The 19955-nt window shown below is 40.5% G+C and overlaps 2 protein-coding genes across 2 annotated transcripts in view; one reads left to right on the top strand and one right to left on the bottom strand.

Moving 5' to 3' along the window:
- The window catches only part of niban2b (niban apoptosis regulator 2b), a 38332-nt gene extending 29891 nt beyond the window's left edge, over positions 1 to 8441 (bottom strand). Inside the window, exon 1 of the mRNA XM_079368018.1 lies at positions 8131 to 8441. Coding sequence (XP_079224144.1) covers positions 8131 to 8185 — 55 coding nt within the window. The 5' untranslated portion in view covers positions 8186 to 8441. The remainder of the gene's footprint in view (positions 1 to 8130) is intronic.
- A 2892-nt stretch (positions 8442 to 11333) lies between these two features.
- Positions 11334 to 19955, top strand: part of stxbp1b (syntaxin binding protein 1b) — a 23335-nt gene continuing 14713 nt past the window's right edge. Inside the window, exons 1-4 of the mRNA XM_079352216.1 lie at positions 11334 to 11404; positions 19052 to 19101; positions 19232 to 19313; positions 19551 to 19627. Coding sequence (XP_079208342.1) covers positions 11368 to 11404; positions 19052 to 19101; positions 19232 to 19313; positions 19551 to 19627 — 246 coding nt within the window. The 5' untranslated portion in view covers positions 11334 to 11367. The remainder of the gene's footprint in view (positions 11405 to 19051; positions 19102 to 19231; positions 19314 to 19550; positions 19628 to 19955) is intronic.

Raw genomic sequence — 19955 nt, 5'->3', positions numbered from 1 at the left:
CCGACGAGCTCGTTTTGAAAGAAGCCACTCAGTGTAAATCACAAGACGAGCAGAGCGCGTCGAACATCAGAGAGAATCAAAGCCCTCATTCATCTCTTAACCAGTGAAGACAGCCGGAGATGCACACAAAGATAACACTGCCCTTATTCCACTGCCTCAGTTCAACTTCGACATTTTCACTCACCTTCCCAGCTGAGATCACCTCTGATTCAGCAAAACCAATCAAACAAAGACCTGCTCGTATGAGGATGTGTTATGATGACTATCCGAGATATTTCCAACAGGGAAGTGTTTGTTCAGAAAGCCGCATGGGAAACTACTGCGGCAGTGTTTTTAAGTGAACCTCTTTCTTTTCTACAAGCGTGGAAGGACGATCAATGGATTTGTTCATGCTTGTCTTTAGCTCCATTCATAAAGGGTGTGAGCGGATGTAATGAAGTACCTCTACTCACTGACCACACATAAAAAGCAAAAGAGTCTTTTACTTAAACAAAAGGGGGTTTTAGCAGATCTCAAAGCATGGACAGCTTTATCTTTTTATCTGCACTGAAGAGTGTCTTCAATCACCAAAACTGCTCCTACTGTTCTGAGGTTTGAAACACAGAATCACACATAACATCTTCACTAATGTGTAGGGATGTAACGATTCTCTCACGTATTTATTTTGAGATAACCGGGAGGTAATTGGCGCTCGTCATGCTGGTTGTGCTGTGTGTGTAGTTCTCCGTCTAGTTTTTACTGCAATTCATTTTTCAGAGAACAGATTTGAACCTTGAGACCTTTGAATCGATTTTAAACTGCCTCACGATTGATCCTTACATCCCTATTCATTTTATGTGACTCATTCGAGCACCGTGTCGCATTATTCCTGCATGGAGCTGTAATCCTGAAATACCTTTTCTCTTTTCTCACAAGGGGCCGTCTTATCTCTGTGCTGGTCTACATCAGGGCAGCAGAGCGGGAGAGCTGTATATTAAGAAGGACGGAGCAACAGGCGCCTGGCAGTGAAGCAAGAATATTAAGAGCCCCCCCCCCCCCAATTGACCTGCTATAGATCATTAATCATAAGCTCCGCCTCCTCCATGAGAACCATTGAGACATTGGTCAATATATAAAGTATAGTTTTTTCAAACCTGGAAATGCCATCATGGTTAACAATTGTCGATTTAAGGTCAAGTTCTCTGATGGCAATGAAGAGCAGAAGAAACGTCATGACTTGGAGCTCTGTTGACACACACAGCGTTCTTATCTGAGGAGCAGGGCCGAGGAGGAAGGGAAAAGATAACGTTACAAACTAACAAAGTCATTCAACTTTCTGGATTCTGAGCCGATACAAGAATCAGTTCTCGGGTGGACTCTCTGTACCCACATCAGGGACTTTAACGTGTGCTGCAGTTTAGTGGTGTCGCTTCAGGTCTCTAAAGCGATCAACCAGGTCCCTTCTGCACAAGTCCCGCCTCCAAATGACATCACAGGCGCGACATGTCAGTGCCCGAGGAGACCAAGAAGCCTCGTCCATTTTTATTTACAGTCATTGTAGCAGGCCAATTAACTGGAGCTACAGCTTGACTCTGTCCGTGTTAAAGCTTATACATTTACATTAGCCATATATATTCCATTAGCCTACATCCATGAAAAAACCAATAATGAGCCATTCTGGTGGCGACTAGTGCGGGTGACTACTCTGCAAACAACAGGAAAAGTTAGAAATATTCGAATGACTTCATTGTTTCCAGCTTCAGGAACCTTGAGGGAATGTGAGCAACACTGAGGTCAAATTCCACAGAGATCTTGTTTTCATTAAATTGACGAGATTTAAAAGTTGTACATATCAGGGAGCTGCAGGAGCGAGAGCTGGCAGTGTAGCTGACTGTGCTGCTGCTGCTACAATAATTGTCGAGGGAGACTCGGCAGTGCTGAGGCCAGCCCTTAGCTCTAATGATGATGACTACTGTGTTATCCTCCATCGCTGTGGTAATGTAATCCCAACCAGCTCTGCCTTCAGTCGACAGGGCAGCTCGTCTTATCACCGACGTTGTTTCAACACTTTGAGCACATGTTGATCAGAGGGATCTAAGTTCAGAGCAGATACTTGATGGAGCCACAGGAGGACGTTACCCGCCCCCTCCTTTCTCTCTCCACAGTGCCTTAACAAAAACATTCCTTTGAGATAGACCCACAGACTGACTCATAAATCCAGACTCTGTTCCCATCACGGCTGAAGCAAGAGCGGCTGCTGCTGTGCTTGTGCAAGGATCTGGGCCACTTAAAACGGCCGATTTAGATTGATTTAAACATGTTTACTGAGGTAATTAAAGGCAGAGCAGGAGGTTTCTCTTCAAACATTTCTTTGCACAAGGATCTAGAAGAGCATGTTAGCCAACCATTTGAAAGCTTTCATTCTGGAGCTCAAAGATGGACCACCAGGGCTTATCTGGGTCTTATGCAAGACTCAAACTGAACAGACACATGGAGTGCATACAGTATACGAAGACCACTGCCCGTCATCACATGGGATCGGTTGCATGCATAAAACATGTGATATGTTCAGTCAATGTACTGTGTGCAGACCTGCATGAAGAAAAAAAATACATTACTGTAATAACAACAGGAAAAACTAACAAAGAAAATCTGTCATCTTCAGCATGCTAAAACTTGACCACTTTCTGCCTAAAAATACCAATTTGATGAACCAATCATGTCTCCCTGCTCATTCTCTGCAGAGATGTCCCCGGTGCTAGAAACTGGGGACCCCGGGACCCCCATTGTCCCTTGGGGTGGTAAAAACGCTTCATGTTGGAAACGCAATATGGCCGAAACACATAACATTATTTTAGCAATACGCTAGAAGTAGAAGACCAATAATCTCTTGAACTATGTTTTTATGTATATTATTTACAATAATGGATAAGATATTGTATTTTAGATTTTTATGGTTTTGTAAGGAATCTTGTGACTCCCCTCTCAGTGCGTCACGACCCCCCGTTTTATGACAATAATCTTCAAACACATTCAAATGTGAATTTTCTCGGCCCGGTGGAGGAAAGGTGTGGCACTCTCACCTTCTAAAGACCCCCCCCCCCCCGCCTCCTCCCATGATACCCTAAAAAGGGAACAGAGCCACTATAAACACTGAGCGTAAGGATTTCCTGTTTCCTGGCCCCTCACCCACTGACTGGGCCGACAGCTCCGTGTGTGACTACCTGAGGGAGGTCATAGTGAAACGGGACACGGAAATGTTTGTGCAGCACACGGACATACAAGGCTTTGTTTCCTTTGCTTTCGAGGGATACATCTAAACTCACATCAATATTATTTTATATTGATATTAGCAGCACCTTTTGCATAAGTGACACCAAGTTGGACGTATAGTAATCCCCTTTCTGTAATAGGGTGGTTTATAGTCATATATATATATAAAACATTTAATACACAAGGTATTAATAAAGTCAAACTTTGACATTCCCTGAAGGATTTTACCAAACAAATAAGTTACCCCATAGTTCATGTTTAGCGTGTTTAATACAAACATACTAGATGTTCTCTTTACTTTGAAATGATTCAGTAACTCCTGTGTGCCCGTGTCAGCTCCACAAGTAGCCATTTAAATCCCTCAGTGAAGGACGATGTGAGTGTATTCGTTCTCTAATTATTCAAATGCCTGAAGTGGCCGAAACTGATCCATCAAGTTGGGAATCAAAAAAGAAAAAGTTCCTGACTGAAACTGGATCTACATTCCTGGGATTTGTGGATCTGATAATACGTGTGAATTTTTCATTAGGTCCGAACAGTTACAAAAATCGCTGAGGATTAAACCTCAGTGAGAACTTTTCCGTTCATACAAGTTGAACTTATCCGCCAGGTTGTGATGCAATAAGTCAACAATCGCAGACATCACATTAAAACGCTTGTGCAACATGTTAGGGAAGGAAGCACGTCCAATACGACGACACAGCCTGACTTTAAGGAACGCACCACATTCAGAGTTACTTAACCTGCAGCTGTACTCTCTGACCCTTCGGTCTCTGCTTCCTGTGATAACTGCGAGGTGGCTGATGGGACATATAGGCGGTCAGGCCCTGGATTCTCAGGGAGTTTGGACATTTTTCATTTGTAAAGCAAAAGACATAATAGACAGTTTCTGTCTGTTTTCCCTGAATTTCCCTCGGGATCAATAAAGAATCTATCTATCTATCTATCTATCTATCTATCTATCTATCTATCTATCTTTATCACTAAAACAAGACATTTTTAACTGATATTTAAAAATAAATAAAAATTCTCAGGGGTCCATAATTACACAACACTAAAATCTTTAAAGTTCCAGGACATCATAATAGTGTTCCAACATTTACAATAAATACACTTTAAATATCTGATCACAGTCAGTGTTTCATGCGTCCCAGTGTTTCCATTAACAGATCAAACTGTCTGATCAGAGATTAGACACTGACTGGTTGACTCTTTAGTAATGGTTTTAGGAAAAGCAGCTTCTCCATGCGTCTGTCTGGACACGATCTCGACTTCAGCACACATGGGCATTCGAGTAACTTACCAAGAGAGGAGATGGGAGGTTAGTCATGTGATCTGAGTCATCTGCATTGCTGACCTCATGCTGGAGGTTATGGGGGGAAGTCGAACACGCTGCCTATTGCTCAAAACATGAGTCAGCTCAGGGACGACAGTTAGTCTTATCAGGTCGGCTAACAGAGGCATGAAAACTTAAAGGTGTGTCCTCCCAGCTATCATTAACCATCCAGAGAACACCGGTACCGAGTGATGAGGATATAAGCAGAATTATCTCAATTTGATCCGCCCCCTCTCACAGCGGCAGGAATGAGTACAATGAGTTAATGTGTGTCTGTGAGTGTGTGAGTGTGTGAGTGTGTGAGAGTGAGTGTGTGAGTGTGTGAGTGTGAGTGTGTGAGTGTGAGTGTGTGAGTGTGGGTGTGTGAGTGTGTGTGTGAGTGTGTGGAGGTCTTAAATGATAAATCCAGGCACTTCCCTCGAAGGGAGCCAGGCCCTGGGCTGGTCTTGGCTGCAGAGACTGTGTGGCGCTGACTGTGCAGCTCAAGGCCTGGAGGAGGTTTGCATGCAGACACAAACACACACACACACACACACACACACACACACGCACACATATTCGTGCATTCCTCAAATTCCACATCTGATAGGTGCATGTGTGTGCTTCCTTCTGAAAAAGCCACTAGAGAGATGGCTTTTGACCTGTAATGTGATTTTCTCCTTTAAAAAGGTGCAGAGGATCTCAAAGTTTGTGTACAAAGTCCTTTTGAAACGATGCGAGGGAGATCAGTTCAGGACGGCCGATCATTAGAAATGCTTATTTTCTCACATTTACAAATAGCTTGAAAACAAATCATACACTAAGTCATGAACCCTTGAGAGGGGCGCTCGACCCACTTGGCAACAGTCCCAAACCGAGTCTCTGTTGAACAGCCAGTTCCTCCCTTTCTCTGTGTGCACTCAATAAGTATCCTGTGGTATTTATCAGGCACAATGCACACCTGGCAGCTTTGGAATATTCTACCCAGAGGTTATTTACGACGCTCATTATTGAATTACAACACAGAGAGGGTGAGAGGAGAAGGTTTCTGAAAGCTAGCTGGGTGTCAAAGCTTCAAGTTGCTTTTTAAAGGAATGCAGTATTAACACTTGCAGTATTACAGGCGCATGTTTGCCCAGTGGATCATTTGTGTTTGTTCATGATGGCCGACAGCAGGCCAGAAACGTTTGGCTGTCTGAAAAGCAAACACCATCCTGCTCGAGTTTATAACAGCACACAGAACACACCGTTTATTTTCAATACAACACACAATGGGTCATGAAGCAGCCTCTCAGTTAAAACTACATAATGACCTGTCCTCTCATGAATGTCACTTCTCCCTCAACAACCAATCAAAATGTAGAAGGGGGCGGGACTTCTGATAACAACAATGGCAGAGGTACAGTTTGTTAAGCTGCTGTTCAGGCCACAGAACTCCCGTTTTACACTTTGAAGTTTTGGTTTTCTTGGTGAAAATGTCCTTGAATCAAATATAAGACACGATTTGAGACGGACCTCAATGTCACTACCTTCAGTGGTGGAGTGCGGGGAGCCATCTTTGGTGACCTCTTAACAGTAAACACTGAAGCTGTCAGCGCGCTCTGAGAGAGAAAAGAAGCCCTTCGCTTCTCGCCTTTCTTCACGAACTGTCTGGATAAACATTTCTGCTGCTTCCAGCTGACCATGGTCCCAGTTTAAAGACCTCTGAGCTATCACTATCAGGATTTCAACCAGCAAACCATGATATGTACCGACAACTGAAATGTGTCCAAAGCATGACATATTGTACAATATCAATTAAAGTTCTCACATTACCAGAATTTTAATTTTAATATATTTTTGATAAATCCATTCCTCTGGGCTCCTGCTGTTTAATAGATGTAGTTTTTGCACTTTTATATACTATTGATCAGAAATGTAATACCTGAGATTGTATAGTGGTATCTGAAAGTTTGAAAAAGTAACTATACGCATCGAAAATGATGACAACCCCAATGACAGTTTACAAAAGTGATAAAAGTCTGAGTGAACTCAGAATGTACGTTATCTGTTGTTTGGTGAAGATAATAGGCGATACTTCATCAAAGCAGATTCATGAACAGCAAGGTCACATTCTCCGTTTGCATTTTCAGCCTGATAATGTCAACGCTCAACGTCTGTGCGAGTGGGACTTCAGAAAGTCGTTCACACGCTGAGGATTAGTGTTTCATGTTCTCACACTGCCGCGGTGACTAACAGAGACTCTGCTCAGATCTGACTTCATTGAACACCGAACAAGCTCAAACAGGCTGAGGAACAAGGCCACATGTCGGTCTGACCAGGCGGCAGCTTCGACCCGTTGATGGTTCGCTGAAGATCTGAGAGCAAAGTGGTTGAAAAGATGAGAAATCACTCGACCTGTGTCAACAAAATCAGGGATGAAAGCTCCCAGGCCGGGCACCGTGTCAATGATCATAAAACGTCTGATACTTCAAGTGAGAGCGAAATCCAAACAAGCTTTACAGTGATGTTAACTCAGGTTAATAAGCTGTGACAGAGTCAACAGACAGGGTGGGGCTGGTGGGTGCAGCTACACCCCTGCTCAATAGACACCACACTACCTGACAGCTATTTCCCTGTTCTTATATACAGAGACCCAACCACGACAAAAAGATTGTGTAGACAGAAACTTATCTGCAGTTATTCTGACTGCTGATTGAAGGTCGTTCATTAGTTTTGATGGCACACATTATCTGCTATACTCTTCTACTTGATACTCCCACATCATTTAATTAAGATCTTTTTGGTTTTTAATTTAGGTAGAACCAACCAAACTTTTTCTTGTATCTTGTTAAACATTTTGAAACATAATCTACCATCATTAGTTCAAATTAAACTGATATGGCTTTGTTTGTCTTTGCTGCAGCTATTAAGCTCATTTTTGGGTTTGTCCTGTATGGACACCCCAAGACATGTCGAAAAAGAACCCGAGTTTTAAAATATCCCCAGGTAGTTGTCCAGAAAATAAAAAGTTTAACTGAGGGTAGTTGTTAACACGGCTTCTGTGAGCAAATTTAAACATTTTAAGTAAAGAAAATTCCAACAAACTTTCTTCAAAGAAAAACTGTTTCTGCTCTGCTCTTAGAAAAAACAATCTTCTGGAGTCTCACAGAGAGGAAACACGGAGCATTAAATGACAATTCAATTAAAAAAGGAATATTTAAAGTACAAACGCATAAAAAATACATGTTAATGAAAAACTTATCAGACTGTCCCCCTCCCAATCATTAGCAGGGGTGGAGGATTGATCAGATAATAATCAGACTTTTTAAAGTCCACAGTCCTAGTCATACTCGCTCCCTCGGTATTCCTTGAATTCATTACAGCATCAGCAAAGACACCGCAGGTGATAAAAGCTGCTGAGAAACGTTTAAAATCAAGTGTCATAAAGTCGCACCTTAAACCTTGTTCAACCAATCTTACTGTTATTTATCACCAATTACGCCTCACAAACAAAAGTGTGTGACCGCAGCGTAAAAACGCACATGTGCCAAAGCAGCAAACACACGACAGACACTGCTCACCTGTGATTATCTCCCGCTTGGCTTCATCCAGGTGACTGGAAATCACGTCCCCCATGGTGGATGGACCTCAAAAGTCCCTGATCTGGACTCCACTGGTTAAGAATTGGTAGCCTGCTTTTAGACAAACTCAGGTAAATCTGTATAAACCTGTAGAATCCCCCTCAACTCCTCTGAGATTAAATCTGAGCTGACTGAAGTTTGGAGAAAAGACGGACAGCAAACACTCAGAAACTGGAGGCAGGGGGGAGAAAAAAAGTTGGCAGAGCTACAAACTGAAGGCTTTTCTCGGAGAGACACACCCTCATTAGAGGAGAAGAACTCCCACTTCTCAGCGGCGGTGCGTTCAGGCAACGTAGGAAAATGTGTCAAAGGTGGAAGTTTGCGAAAGTTATTTGACAGTGTACTCAGAAATGTCGTGGCATAAAAACACAACACAAACTTATAGCTCATTTGTATATCCTCAATCTTTTATTCGTTTAAAAAAAAATCTTTGTTTGTTCCCCCAATGATGCCACCAGTTCCATCTGTTCTAACTGCTTTTAAACAGATGTTCACAACAAAAAATGCCCATGAATGAGCCTATTTTACGAAATTGGTCAAACTGTGAAAGGTTTGATTTATTTTATGTTGTTTATGAGGTTATGGCCTCATATGGATGTGCTTAATATATGGTTTGAACGGTTTGAACATGGCAATTAGTGTATTCATCATAACAGATAAATTCTTAAACATATCCTTATTTTTTGTCCGGCCATTGAACGTCTCATAAATCACTGTGGTAAAGGCGGGGTTTTGTGAAGATGTTGGTTTTAATGTGTTTTTGAGTTGTTTACTTCATTCACGCAGCTCAAAAAACACAAAAGGACATTTTTCAACTTCGTTGTAGATGAGTTACTGTCAGTAAAATCCAGAAGTTTCATCCAATCAAAGTGTAGAAAGATGACCCACTGCATTTTCAAAACTCTGTTTTTCAAGAACTGTGTCGTTCCAACTGCTCAGGCAATTGATCTCTAAACTTTAAAACACTTCTGCATTTCACCTACTACCAGGTACTTGTATATCAAGTGTTTATATAAATAACTTCTAGAACTCTGGGTCTAAAGGCCATGAGAAAATGTATTAAACCTGTGTTAAACCTGCATGCTATCCAACAGCTAGCAGGGGGAGTTTCCAATGACAGTTAAATAAATCATGTTTTTTTTTTGCCTAAATGAAAATGAATCTACTTCCTAATTAATTTATTTAATGAAACCAAATTTTATTAATTTATTTATTGTCTCAAGTTTTTTTTTTCGATATAGCGTGATGTTCCCATAATTATGGTCCCATTTAGAGTCAAATAAACCAGAACGTCCTATGGGATGATTCAAGGTTGCGTTTTCTTATGATCACTTTAGTCACTCTAACTGCTTTCACTACCACCTGTTAATCCACTCTCTCATCAATATGTGGTCACTTTAATAGGCTGGCACAGGAATAAGTCCTAAAATCCGGAAGTGCGTTAGCATTTAAGCGCCATGGGTTCCTATAATCTAAAAGTCAATGTGGATTTTGAATGGGTTTGTGGTTAGAGGCTTGAAATAAGGTCTGTGGTTAACACAAGCTTAAGAGATATTTAAGTTTTGTTAGACGAGATATGCTATGTTAGCTAAGACCCCCACTTGTGAATTTTAACGTTTTTAAACAAACTTTAAATGGCGGTTGCTAACGAGTAGCTAATTAAGACTACAGACATTAAATGTCATCACGCCAGGAACTCTCTTACTAATCCTCCTTACAGCCTCTAGTCATGTTTTCAGTGCTCTTGCAAATATTAAGTTTATAAACAATTTATTAAGCTACGGTCTCGCTGGCTTGCTTAGATCGATGAAGCATAACGGTCATGATATTGAAATAAACTGACCGCGGTGTAGTTAGCTTGAGCATAACGTTAGCTTTTTAATTTTCTATGCTGCATTAACTCTTCAAACTTCATATAAATTGTGTTTATCTGTAAAGATTAGCCAATTGAACCAAACGTCTATGCATCAGAAACGTGTGTTTGACACAGAGCTTATTTTCTGCAATGATCCAAAATCCAATGCAAAAATACCATAAGCAAATTCTCTTAAGAACCACCGGCGAAGTTACTTCCAGGTTGGCCTTTAAAAATACGTCATCACTATTCCAGTCTATTGCATGTAGTTTAAGATTACAAACATCACGCACACATTGTAATGTACACATTTCCCCCCCATAACAGAGACTTTCAGTGTGTTCTCAAGAAAAAAACAAATTAAAGTTAAAAAGTTTCTTGAGTTAAAAAATTATGTAAATATCGCAGGAAATCCAGCGCTGTTTTATCAAAAAAAATACGTAAATAAATCAAGATACCTTAGTTACTCATTATTATAGGAAAACAAAGCAAAGTAAAATGTATGAATGCATGCCTGCTTAGGGAATATTCAGTACATTACACTAATAACTTCTATTTAAAAAAATCTAGGCCTCTATGATAAACTGGAGAGACCACTGGAAATGATTAACTTATAACTAGAAAGTGCACAGAGAAAAGGCTGACTTTTAGATGAATGCGCTGCTTCTGAATGCATTTTGAAAATACACAGGACCAAAATGAGAAAAAGTCAAAGTAGGACAGAAAGATGTGGTCAAGTGTAAAATAAACTTTTTGTTGTTTTGTTCTGTGACAGAGTGAGACCTCTTTACTTTTCTTTCTCCTCTCAGGTGGCGACCAAGTTTACTTTTCCTCTACTGCCCTCTCGCGGACAAACTAAACAAAATTCATCTTTTTTTGTTGCTTGAAGTTGGTTGTGGTTTACCGTCAATTCTACCACATTTTATAAATAAGTATTTTGTAATACTCTGTGTCCTTTACGCGTTTTTAACTCAAACCCTGCAGCGCATTTTCAGACTTCAGACCATCTTCCAACAACTCCTCCATAAAATCACTCAAATAACACAACTTGGATTTATGATGAGTAGGTTAAAAAAAAAACTATTTTTTATATACTCTTCTTTATATACTCATTTATTTCCATTTATACTTATATATAAACGAGTTATTATATATATATATATATAACTCGTTTAATTTACCAACTGGACTTTATGGATCTTATTTTGTAGGCCTTCACATCCGTTATTGAACTGTGTATATTTTGTTGAGCTTGACGTGAGGCAGGTTCGTGTCTCCATCAGTTCTGTGTTTGGAGTAGGACGCGCAACAAGGGGCTCATCATGGCGCCGATGGGACTAAAAGCAATCGTTGGAGAAAGTAAGAACTTCTCTCTTTTTTACATGAAAGTGTCTTTAAGATATTGCCGATTTAGTTTGTGATTTATGGATATCATTGTTATTTTTACAATCCACCCCAATCACTGTAAAGGCACGAAGGACGCCTCCAAACTGAATCTTCACTGAGATATGAGAGACTTTTAGGCTATAGACCCTTTTATTTATGTACAACTTTCTTTATTTGATTGTAATGAAATAAAAGCTCCTGGCTTTTATGTTGAGAGCGTAAAGACGCACACACCTCGGCACGCCATGCTGTTTTCCAAACAGTTATTTCACCAGGTAACGAAGGAATTTAATGGATGTTTTCAATGCTGAGTTTTAAGGTTATGTTATCTGAATCTATCGAGGAATTTGATACAATTTAATGAGCCGTTATTTTTGTTTGTCTGAGGTTTATCAGAGCTCGAAGTCCTGGTTTGGTTTGCGTAAATCTGCCCACTAATCTTCTGTCTGCGCGGATTAAGCGCTTTGACATCATCCTCAGAAGGGGAGCAGAGCAGCCAAACAAGTGTTTGTGTTACTCTCCATCAGCAGGAGGACATAATGTGTGGTCATTATGAATATAACTATGTGTAAGAGCTGTTTTGGTTTCACTCCTCCTGAGAAGGACATCGAATAAACACCATTAAAATCATTTGTTAAACTCTGGGAAAAAAGGAAAAGATTAAGGTGTTTGAGCTCTTGGAATGAATCCACAGTTAAAACGTGAGGATGACCCCCAAAGACTATGTTTGCTCTATATATCCAGAAATGTCATGAAGCCGTAGATTGTCACTATAGGATGATGTACATCTTAAAAACACAGTACTTTAAGAAAATCCAAGGCATAGCTGCAATCCACTGATGAAAGATGAAGACAAGGCAGCGGTGCAAAAAAAAAGCTGGAAAAGCCATGAAATCCCATTTTAAAATATACATCTATGCAGCAGGCAAAACATGTTAACAGCCCTTTACAAAATAAACAGCTCTGTCTCTTCAGCTCATTTCTGTATTGGTCAAAACTGTACAGAGGGATGATATATTTTTTTTTATATAACTCATCAGGTGTAATTATATCATGGATAAAGAGTTGAGTTGTTGTAGCTGTTTGAGGTTCAGCTTCACCACAGTTTAGCAACATTTTAAAAGAAAAACACACACATTGAAACCTAAAAGGTTCAACTGTATATAAAACTATAAAGAAATAATCGTAATATGAAAAAGGCATCCAGCTGGTTATTTTTAAACTTGTCACACTTATTTCAGATGAACATCACAGTATGAAGAGGCTTCTGTTCAGTTTGAATCAGCAGATCTTCAGCGTGTTACTTCTGAGGGAACAGAAAGTGTCAACTGTATGATCAGATCACTTCAGCACGAGTCGTGAAAGAGAGGCAGGTTCAGCGAGTGATTAGTCTCCATCCCTCGTTGCTTTTACTCTTCAAGTCAGTCAGTGTTTAGTGAATGAATCTCTGGTTTCCTTATCAGGAGTTTACTTCGTCAGAAGCAGCGATGTCATCATTATAGGGTACAGATTTGGACTCGTTCAGGCTAAGGTGCGGTATAGGTGAGGTATAGGTGAGGTATAGTACGTGTGATTTTTCATTATAAGTAAAGTTTAACAGTCTGGTGTGCCGCTTCATCAGCTGTTTTTACACAATCTCTGATCAGTCAGTGAAATAAATTCAAAACCAGTTTCTCTCTGTGATGACACACAGCAAAGTATCACCAGACTCAGCACACGTGAGTATGTTGCCTGCCTGTAATTTAAACAGGCAGAAGACTCAGTGGTGAAGGAGAGAGATGATATAGACTCATGGAGGTCCATCTAACAGTCCCTCTGAGTCTCTCTGTTGCAAACAAAGCGACACATTGGCTCCTTGTATATAAATAGTGCATTATGCTGTAGCTATAAGTACAAACAGTGCATGAGAACAGCCTGACACCAAATAGCCATGAATGTGATCTTATTGGCATCTTAAAATGATCAGGTAATGCTACACCTCACAGTCTGTCCTCACACTTTATTATTAATCTGGAATCAGCTCTCACAAATACTGAACAGCAACAGCATCAACAAACTGTGATTAACAAGCACATGTGAGGACGTACCTTCTCCTTTTGAACAAACAGACATGAAGTCACAATGATCCTGATCAAAAATCTACTCATAGGTGAGAGTAATAACAAGAATAGTTCAAAACAAAAGGTGTAAACCAGCAACAAGACAAGCCGACCACGTTTGGAGATCAGCTCTGCATGCTAAGAAGACTTGTGTCCAGGTGTCTCTGTCTCTGATGATGATGGTGTAAACACAGGAGTCCTCCCTCTGTCTCAGAGCAGGCGTGGTGATGGTGAACCTGATCACTGTCCAGGGTCCCGTTAGGGGAAAAGATGCTGGAACTATTACATAAGAACAATAAAATGTGCTCTGACCAAACACACTCGAACATACGACAGCACTGTCACCCTCACACAGTGATCTGACATCTGCAGAAAGGCCTTAAATGAACACACAGAAACTGATCTTATCAACACTCATAAACATTAAGGCGTTACGACAGACCCAAAAATAAAAATAAAAAGTAGTCTGACTATCAGGTTAGGAATCAAAATGTTCATGTTGACAATCATAATTCCCACAATAAAGGGAGGAATTGAAACAGGAAAGTATCCAGGCAGTGTGCAAGGACATGAAGAGGAACACTGTTGTTGTTTCTTTGTTTGTTTTGACTGAATTAAAAGTCAAAATGTTGAGAATAAAGTCCAATTGTCAAGAGGAATAGAGGGATGTTGCTTGAACAATATTTTTTATTTGAAGAATTATTGTCGCAATAAAGTCAAAATGTGGAGAATATATTCAGGTTATTTCGAATCAAGTTAAAATACGATGACAATAAAGTCGAATTGTTCAGAAATAAAATGAAAAAAATAAATCTGAAATATAAAAACTGAACTGAAAGCTGAACCATCAGTCATGCTAAATCACCAATAACATGCTTGTCAACACCTGACGCTAACTCCCTGCTTTACATGTCCACCTGAAAGACTTAACAGGTTCTCCTGTAACGTGAACACAGCAGTGGTTGTCGATGGAGTCACAGTAACGCTCCTTTCAAAACCTTTCCAGATATTGTCAGAGCGCCTGTATGAAAACAGCCCGATCTGCTCACCCCGACTTTATTCAGCCGGCTGTAAAAAGCCGATGTGAAAGTGGGGCTGAGCTGACGTGTGAACGCAGCAGCTGACAGAAAAGCGAGCAGACTATGTTGGGCGGAGTTTCTCAGCTTTACACCCGTCTTTGTTATTGAGTGTCCCACTGTTACATTTGCTTTATGGACACATCCTTACTCATGATTTAGTGATATTAAAACGCATGCAGAAGCCATTATTCCTCATGACCGCTGGACTGTACCTCTCTCCCTCACTCTGCAGCTGCATGGTGTTTTAGTTTATCCCCTCTGAAAACTTCCTGTTTGATCGCGTCCCATTCACGCACGTTCACCTCCACTTCATCATGCTGAATAAATGGATAAACGCGACCATTCCCCCATGTTTACATCTGCTTCTATCATCACAAACTCTCCTCAGGCAGCGTGAGACACAGTTTGGTCCTAGTGTTGTGTTAAATCATAACATTCAAATCTGTACACAGTGTAGTTATTTCCAATTTCACTACAATGAGTTTAAAACATTTTAGGGGAAGCTCTTCAAGTGAAATGTCTCGCTCAGCTTCTGAGGTGGTGTGTGTGTGTGTGTGTGTGTGAATGATGCTTCTTCCATGTGACGTCACGTCCGCTGACACAGAAACGTCCCAGAAATAGCGTATGGGGAGCGGTGGATGGGGTAAGAGGATTGGGAGCAGATTAGAGGCAGTGACTGCAGAGGCCCCGCCCACCCCCCCCCCTCCCACACCGAGGCCCTTCATGTTCAGTCTGACTTGCTGCACGGACACTTTAAACCCCCAATGAGAGGGAAACTGGGATCTTCGTGTGGAATGGGAAAATGTGACGATATTATTTTTATTCATCATTACAGTCTAAAGGTTTAAATGTGCGCTTACACTCCTCCTGAGTGCGTCTGTCCCTCTGTGTCTGCTCATTGGAAAGGATCACTCATCACAGTGACAGGAGCTCGTGTGAATGTTTGGTTCAAATGAAAGGTTGTTTTTGTCAGGGCTCAGTCGTCAGTGGCGATGAGATAATATTTAATTCAACAGCTCGAACATGTTTCACAAACGTGTGTTTTAGGAATTGTTGGAGACCTTGACTTTTTCCCTTCCTCTTGAACAATGAAAAGAATCACATTTGTAAAGAACCAATCTTTTACGCATCATAATGCTACAATGACGTGCTATTTTTTTTCATATTTTTATGGAAACATAAATGTCAACAGCAGTAGCGGCCAACATCTGTCCTACTGACAGACAAATTGGCAAATAATTTGTCATGAGTTTGTTTGTCGTTCCAAATCAATTGAATGCTGACATCTCGTACACCAAACAGCTGATTCAGAAAATTGTTTTTTTATTGGTCAGATTAAGTCAGCTGTTGATAAAACTCCAACTTGTTTGTGTTGTCACACATGAGAGAAAAAGATGGCATCGCGGGAGTCATACATCAGTAATACATCAGTATTGGACGTGGCTCTGATTTTCTATTTTTACCTCAAATCAGATGGTTTATAGCTCCATTTAAAACAAAACAAAACAATGATAGTCTATATATTTATGTAATAATAGGTCTCTGTCACCTGACAAGACTATCAATGCCGTCTCATTTCACTTTTTCTCCGATCCTTTTCCTTTCAACCATTCACCCTCCTTCCTCATCTCTTTATATTCAACCTGTCTTTTGCCTCAGACCGGCCCAACAGAAGACATCAGTCCTCCATCTTCACCCCTCATACATGTTTCCGTGTTAACATGTACAAACTTTAATTTTCATTAATCATTTAAGTGAGCAGTGTTGTGATGTGGGCTGCAGCAGTTTACTTGTTCTCTCTTGCATGCGTGGGTTAACTCAGGATACTGCAGTTTCCATCCACAGTCCATAGACAGGCTCTGTAAGTGGCACTAATTTCCCCATAGGTGTGAGTATGATTAGTTGTTCTCTTCATGTCAGCCCTGTTATCGACAGGGGACCAGTACAGCTCTAACCCCGCCCCTCACCCAACGGCTGCTGGGATTAACTGCAGCCTCGACCCAAAACAGGATCAGCAGTATAGATAATGATTGATGTAGTGGCTTCGTCCTTGCTAGTGAGAGCATTATAGAAATGTGCATCACATGCTGTCTCCTCTATCTGCAAATATACCCCTGAAGCTTCTCCGCTTGGTGCAGTTTGTTATTTTGTGTCTGAAAATGAAGATAAGCAGCGACCAAATGAACTCGTTTCTGCAGGAGCCAGCTTCATTCTGTCAACACGTTGATGATTAGCTTTATAGGGAGTGAGCGGCTCTTTAAATAGTTCAATGTAAAGTTCAGAATTCAAATGATGTGATTGCAGCTACATTGTTTGTAACAACGTCCCCCCTGCAGCTTGTCTGCAGCTACAGCTCGTCCAGTTAAAGTAACTGTGTGCTCGTCTGACCTGACGAGTGTCTGTCTGTCCTGCTCTATTAGCCAATATGCACATTAAAGGGATACTTCACCCATTTTTCTCGTCTCAGGGCAAAATGAGGGCTGGATTCATGACCATTCAACACTTCTACCATGTTTCTAATGATACACAGCTTCATGTAAATGGGTGAAGTATCCCTTTAACGTGACTTCGTAAGATGAATGCCTGACCGTTAGCAACTTTCTTGCTTGTTTATTTGACTGTTTTTAGCTAAGCTAACCATGCTATAACTATCTTTCATCAAAATGATAAATGATGAGTGAAAGATACGGCAAAACTTATCAGTTTTTTTTTTTCATATCAGTAACTCATTTGTGTTTAGTTCAATTTGGAGTTTGTTCTTCAAAAAGGCTGTGCGAGTGTCGATGTGAGAGAAGAGGTGTGCTTGTTTGATTTTCCAGCCTCTATCAACACTATCACAATCATTTGTTTACCCTTAACCCCGCTGCCATAAAGCTGTACTGTGACAAACAGCTAGTGCTCCTCTCAGTGACAAAAAAATATCCAATGACAAGACATTTATTGACCAAGGGGGGCCTGTGGAAAATAAGATATACTTACTACTTTAGAGAGGCATTTTCACTTCCTACAACAAACTGACTTAAGCTGTTTTCATACTTCTGAAAATCTCAAGATAATTTCAGGAGGAATGAAAATATTTACCTTTATATTAATGCTATGTGTAGTATGAGGGAGTCACAGTATTAACAAAAGAGCGGCGAAGTCATTTAATGACCTGCTCAGAAATCGTATCGGTCACGGGCAGACTCCAGTCAAAGGATATCTAAACGTCACTCCCACTACCATTGGCTCTAACAGAATTATCTGGACACCATCCTGCTGCTTTCTCCCAACAGCTCACTGGGACTTGATACGTACATAAAACTAGGGGTCTGACAGGAGAAACTCTGGGTAAAATACAAGTGAAAAATGTGGTTGTTTGCATTCACACATGCAGCTGCTCCTGGAAATATCAGGACTTTTTCAGGTGATTTCTGCAAGTGAGAAAGCCCTAATAGAGTCCTCTTTTTAAAAAGCTCAGAGATTACCTGTATGTGTCTTCCTAGATAATTCTGGAAAGAAACTGTAATTGTTGCGTGACTGTAGACTTTTTCCTCTTCTATCTCTTGTAACTCTTGGAACGAGAATTTAGAATTCGTAAGAAAATCAGGTTAATAAATAATCTACTTTATCTCGCCTTATATCAAAGTATTGACCTCTAAGAAAATTACTTTAAAGATGATTTAATGTCTAAGAACCATCTTGAAACATTTCAAAGTAGTTTTACAATAATTAACTGGCAACACTGTTACTATGACGATAGCTCACTACAATAAATCCTTATCACGTTTGCATTATTACTGATTTTATTGTCCTTACAAACACAATGACACATTTTTTGCACCTTGCTGCAGGTTTTAAAGGTCACATTGTAAAAAAAACTCTTAACCTTGTTATTTTAACTTTAATGTGTGTCCCTAGTCTGTTTATAAAACCCCATTTATAAGATAAGTCCATCCTCTCCGTCTTTTGCCTTTCTTCACTTTTCAGAAAATGTGTGCTCAAACAGGCCATTTGGAGATTTTCCCTTTGTGACATCACAAAGGGCAGTAACCCCTCCCCCAGGTGGGTGACACTCCCACAGCTAGGTGTTTGTTCTGCCCTCTGAGTCTGCCTTCTCACCGTAAACATTATCGCTTGGTGCAAGAAAGTCAAAGCCACCCAAGCCCTTCCAGAGAGGGGGCGTGGTCAGACACAGCTCATTTACATTTAAAGCTACAGACACAGAAACAGCCTGTTCTGAGCAGGGCTGAAATAGAGGGGTTTATGGACATGATCAAATACAGGATCAGAGTGGATTTAGAGCAAGAAACGTCCCAGACATGTTTTGGGGAGCTCTGAGAATTATTTAAACTTCTTGAAAAAGAGGCCTTTAATGCAACCTATTAACATTCACCTGAATTATTTCGTACATATATTTTGTTGATTTGTATGACTAAAAGTCTATTTTTCCTTTGTTACAGAGATCATGAACGATGTCATCAAGAAGGCACGAGAAAAGGGAAAATGGAAGGTACTTGTCCTGTTGTTCTGATTTATGCCTTGTTCCCCTTTAATGGTGACCCTGCAGATTTAAAATCAAAGTCCTCCCCTGCTGAGTGTGTGCGATTGTGTGTGTGTTTGTGTGTGTTTGTGTGCTTCAGGTGCTGGTGGTGGACAAGCTGAGTATGAGGATGGTCTCGTCCTGCTGTAAGATGACAGACATCATGTCAGAAGGAATCACCAGTGAGTACAACCAAACAGCTCACCTCAGCTGGAGCTTTGAAGTCACTTTAACCATATTAAGTGAAGGCACTTTGAAATCAGCTTTCATTGGTCATGGACAGTTTTGTCTCTTTATAAAGAGTTTCCGTAGATATTTTAAACAACGACTGATCTGAGAGCAGTAATAGTCCACAAGCCTACATGTTTTATTAAACAGTCGTAGTGTAACCACTGTGATTGTCTGTTTGTGCTCTGCAGTTGTAGAAGACATCACAAAGCGGCGTGAGCCTCTGCCCAGCATGGAGGCCATCTACCTGATCACTCCTTCAGACGAGGTAAACAACTGAGCTCCAGTACAGCTTGTTATCATTTTATATTATTGTGCATAAAGTCTATGTTGACTGGATGTCTCACAGGCTGTATTCATCGTGACGTTTTTGCACGGTTGTCCAGCAGCTGAGAAAGTCCATTTTACTCTCATTTAAGTCCTTCAAAAACAAATGCCAGTTTGTGTACAAATCCATTTTTGTATTTTAGAACTGCCTGTTAAGATAAATTATACATGAGAACATATATTGGAGTTTTAAACACAGATTTTGACAGAGTGAGGACTCATCCAAACTGTCATTTCCCTCCATTTTCACAGTTTACGATCTAAAACTT

Source organism: Symphodus melops (genome assembly GCF_947650265.1).
Source record: "Symphodus melops genome assembly, chromosome: 1".
NCBI lineage: Eukaryota > Metazoa > Chordata > Actinopteri > Labriformes > Labridae > Symphodus > Symphodus melops.
The sequence above is the reverse complement of the archived record's forward strand: the minus strand, read 5'-3'. Positions and strand labels throughout refer to the sequence as shown.